Source organism: Hyalella azteca, unplaced genomic scaffold (genome assembly GCF_000764305.2).
Source record: "Hyalella azteca isolate HAZT.00-mixed unplaced genomic scaffold, Hazt_2.0.2 contig5661, whole genome shotgun sequence".
NCBI lineage: Eukaryota > Metazoa > Arthropoda > Malacostraca > Amphipoda > Hyalellidae > Hyalella > Hyalella azteca.
In genome coordinates this window covers 1,584-6,253 of record NW_025935843.1, presented here as the reverse complement: position 1 = coordinate 6,253, position 4,670 = coordinate 1,584, and the positions used below count along the sequence as shown (strand labels likewise).

At 36.9% G+C, this 4,670-nt stretch overlaps 1 protein-coding gene across 1 annotated transcript; it reads left to right on the top strand.

The window, feature by feature from the left end:
* Nucleotides 1-137: 137 nt before the first annotated feature.
* Nucleotides 138-4,449, top strand: LOC108671586 (receptor-type tyrosine-protein phosphatase H-like). The gene is made up of 7 exons (XM_018159147.1): nucleotides 138-156; nucleotides 502-564; nucleotides 1,493-1,794; nucleotides 2,181-2,283; nucleotides 2,752-2,807; nucleotides 3,602-3,745; nucleotides 4,315-4,449. Exons 1-7 carry the CDS (start codon nucleotides 138-140, stop codon nucleotides 4,447-4,449), a joined length of 822 nt encoding a protein of 273 aa, XP_018014636.1.
* Nucleotides 4,450-4,670: the final 221 nt, after the last annotated feature.

Sequence of the window (4,670 nt, the reverse complement as noted above, 5' to 3'; positions counted from 1 at the left end):
CAATAATCATGAAATGCAAATAGTATGCTGGATTACCTAATTCTCAATCGACTAATTTTAGTTAAGGTCAACGATAGAGTACATCTGTTTTGCTCACAATCAATATCTGCCTTCCACGCAAACAAACTTACAAAAAGATGGTGAATGAGGAAGATGGTGAGTGAGGAAGATGGTGAGTGAGGAAGTTAGTAATAATATTACAGCGACATTTTTATGGCCACACTTTACACATCCTTAAATTCCATTTCAAGATCGTGAGCCTTAAATTACATGACACAGGATGTATTGTCTCAACACGCTTAGATGAATCTAATAGTCTAAAAAATAAAAACAAATTCCAGATGTTATAAGATATTTAGGAGGAAAACAGACGTCCTTTGAATGAATCAACTTGTGACATGATCGATCAATAAAATATCAAAATGAGCTCAGCGGGTAAATTATTATATGGTGGATATGATATACTTATTGATGCGGACATTTTCTTACCCTGGACAACAGATGACAATTTCAGAAAGAACTTGAACAACGATTCGCCGTCGGCCTCCTCGTTCCCTCCTTCAGGTGAGATATGTTCATGCTTTCATTACCTCACCTAACAACCTTCAAATAATTCTAATAATCTGCAATAAAAATTTCTCACTTACATTCTCGTTCCACGAATCAGTAATTAAGCGTTTTAATTAGTACGTTACAGTCAGCGAATTCTTTCTTTTAAATTAAATTATTTCATTTATGCACCTAATACATTACTCTGTTATGTGATGAGGCAAAATGAAGTATTTAAATCTCTTGAAAGTTTACAATTATAATAAATTCAAAACATGCAAAATGAAAATTTTTAATCATGAATGACTGCCAGTTTCGTAGCAAGAAAGAGTGGACATTGGATGATAGTGTTTACAAACCACTGCAGGACTTGTTTCTATATGGGACGCAACCAACACGAGTTTCGTAGAAATGGTTTTTGTAGTAAGGTGACTTGACCCACATTTGCGCTGTAATGCCTTGCTTGACCCACTTGCCACCACCTAACCCCAATAAAAAACCCGTTTTGAGTTGAATGAGGATGAGAGATAGATCACCGGTGCGTGCCGAGAAGATTGAAGCTGAACTGATATGCTGGATCAGGATTATCAATATACGAAGCTGATGACAATACATAAAGTTTTGATGTATTAATTGGAATTAGCGTCAGAACAGCTTGAATTCATTTCAGTTCATTAAAGATTGTCTGTCAATCTTCGGATGACGCTTCAATATGGACATTAGCAGCCAGTTCAGAGTTTCTACTGACTCTCATATTAATAGAATTTCAGCCACAATGAATTCACAAATTAGTATACTCTGTGAGAAAACTTTTCATTTTATTTTAAATGCCCGTGAAAGTATTAGTATTTCTAAAATAGTATTAGTATTAATACTAATTTCTAAAATAGTATTAGTAATAGCATAAGTATTTCTAAAATAAATTTATATTATCTCATGACAGAGCCAAACATCGGGTTGATCGTGGGGGCGCTCGTGGGCATCTCTTTGTTCCTCATGGTGATGGGTCTTCTAATTTACTTCAGACGCCAAATTGGCGCGTCTTGCTGCAAGGAGGCACCGGCAAAAGATATTGAATTAGCATCTAATAAAATTGAAAGAGACACGGCAGGCAATATCCCACTAGCTGACCGTCGATACACGCAGATGTCTTCGGACGCGAGTAGTCAATGTGAGATACCCTTGTTGACACTGCCGATCTATGATGGGTACCCTGATGTGATGTCGCCGGGAGTGAGTAAGGAGGTGAGTATCACAAGTTTTGAGATATTCTTGAGTGTTGAGTGATTAGTTTCACTACTTTTCAGCTTCATTATTCGGTGTTACTTTCATCAGTACTACATACACTTGAGAGACCGTTCATCCTTCAAGAACCATGAAAAAATCTTAGAATTTCAGCTGAAGCTTTTTCAATTTTGACGCAGATTCTGAAATTTCCACCGAAACTCATGGATTGCCTTTACTTTTGATCAGGAAACTTCGAAAATTGAGTATGGATTCTTCAAGTATCCAGGGAAAATTGTTTCTTTGCGAAAGAGAATTCCTGAAAATAAACATTGGCGACGAATACTTCTTTGTCACGAGTTGCATTTGGAGCGCCAATAACTTAAATCTGATTCATGTCTGCGCAGATCATTGACGAATATAACAGACTACCCAAGCCCACGAAAAAAACTACCGAAGCTTCGAAACCCTGCAACAAGTTCCAAAACCGCTACGCAGACGTTCTTCCATGTGAGTTTATCCATATTATTAAAAATTTGTTATCCTTATGATATATAAAGCCCGGCAAATTTCAGAGTTGTTCTAAGCATTGCACCTCGCTTTAATTTTTATTGTTAACTCAAGGGAATTATAAGATATTAAGACACATTTTCTACCCTGGAACATTTTCGCTATTAATTTAAAATTATCAGTCCGAAGATATATATGCTTCATATATATACTTTATTAAAAAGTAGACAAACTTAAACAATTTTTTTAATAGTAAGGCCAGATTAATTTCGATTCTGTAAATGTTTATGCTAGAAATATAAATCAAATAAGAGGCGGGATAGAATTCTTATTGTGTCAAAGACATATTATCAATTTTTCTGGATCATTTGCACAATTGTTCGACTTGGTTCATTCTATCAATTTTATATATGAAAATAACGAATTTGATGTAAAATTGTAATCTAATAGCGAATTCTTATGCACCAGTTGATGAAAACCGCGTGAAGTTGAAGTCAGGGGAATACATCAACGCGTCCCACATCGTAAGTTTCGTTGATGATGTTGCCTGCGTTAAATAAGATTTTTCTGGGGGAAACTGTCAGTTTTAATTCATTTAGAATATAATAATGTTATTTAATAGAAATAATTTTAATATAATCAAAGTTAATGGTAATTAATATAAGTTAACTTTTTTCATACGTGAATTTGTAACAAAACATTTCATAAAAAATTTGCAAAAATCCGCACGTCCTATACATAGCTCGCTTATAATTTTTTCATGGTACTGAGAACCTCGAATAATGTTGCGCGTGTGGATCATTTGATTTTGCTTCTATTCAAAATGAAGTTTGCAATTAAAAACTAAACGAAATCCTAAAAAGGTTGTAAATGAAAGTCGTTGAGTAAACCAGTTCCATCATCAGTTCAAGATTTATAGAGCAAGACTGCGAGCGCGTGGTGAGAACTGAATTGAATATTCGATTGATTATGCTACAATTAATTGATGTAAACGTAATGCAAGAAAACGAATTTATCATTTTGAAAATGCACTGAGAATTCTGGCATATTGTTTTCTTGCACTGATTGAATCAATGAAAATAAGGAACAATATCGTAATACTTCTGCGCTATGGAGGAAACCTTTTAAGTTTGTGTTTCACACAAACTTAAACAAACTGTGGGGTGAAACCTTCACAGGTGTGAAACCTTAAAAGGTTTTCACACAAACTGTGTGTTTGTGTGAAACCTTTTAAGTTGTGTTTGTGTGTGTGTGTGTATTTGTGTGCGACATTCCACTTGGTAAATGAATTTGACCTAATTGTTCACCTGAACTCCAGGATGGCGGCTTCATAGCAACTCAAGACCCTCAGCAAACGACTGACGACGACGATCTCTTCTGGTCGATGGTGTGGGAGCATCAGGTGTCCATCATCGTCAGGCTGTCAGCGGACGACAAAAATCTCGGAAACAAACAAATGGGCGTAAGACTTGCGAAAAGTTTAACCTGATTTTAAAAAATTAAATATTTTTGACTTACAACCCCGGTATTGAACTTTTATGTTTATTGCAATGTAAAATACCTTAGGTCTAAGATATAAATATATAATAATAAATTAATACCACTTGTAAGTGTCAACAACTCAATGTTTAATACCAGTGTTTGTAATGTCAATGCCAAATTGAAGAGTTTTCCTTATTTAATCGATGTTGCCAGTCTAAAAACAGTGTTAAATAGGTGCCTCTTGCATGTCAAGTTTCAGATAACTCAGTGTTTGATAACAGTGCAGAATGTCCTGGGGCCATACTTTCAAAACTCGCTAAGTGAACGTAAGTACTTACGCTCTATTTTCTTGTCTATGATTGGTGGATACTTTCAAAGCTCGCTATGTGAACGTAAGTACTTACGCTCTATTTTCTTGTCTATGATTGGTGGATTTTGCTTGCGTGGCCGTCAGTAATTGACTGATGGACTTACGATCTCTTAACCTTTTTTTGAAAGTATGGGCCCTGGTCAGATTAAAGAAAATTACAATATAAATGATGTTTTCAGTGTGCCCCTTACTTGCCCCTGGACCGACGCTGGGTGTTCAACAACGGCATCGAGGCGAGCGTCAAGGAGAAGAGGCAGGAGGAGGCCACGCACACCACCACCACCGTCGTCCTGGATGTCACCCATTTTGTTTAATGTGTACCATCAGGCGGTTATGAGGCAAGCAGAGGTGGCGAGAAGAAGCGGGGGTGAAGAGGTTGGGGTGACGTGGACATGGGAGTCAGGGGGTTCGTTTGCAGGAGAGAGTGCATGGGAGAAGGGGAGTAGTGAGTGTGTGAGAGTGAGAGTGTCCTTGGCTTTGTTTGCGGATGGCACTACGTTTGTGGGTGTGAAGAGTGAGATTGAGAATGGTGGGA

Coding starts and splice junctions, on each gene's coding strand:
- LOC108671586 (XM_018159147.1), top strand. Junction 1,795..2,180: donor CGCCGGGAGTGAGTAAGGAG/GTGAGTATCACA, acceptor ATGTCTGCGCAG/ATCATTGACGAATATAACAG. Junction 2,284..2,751: donor CTACGCAGACGTTCTTCCAT/GTGAGTTTATCC, acceptor CTTATGCACCAG/TTGATGAAAACCGCGTGAAG.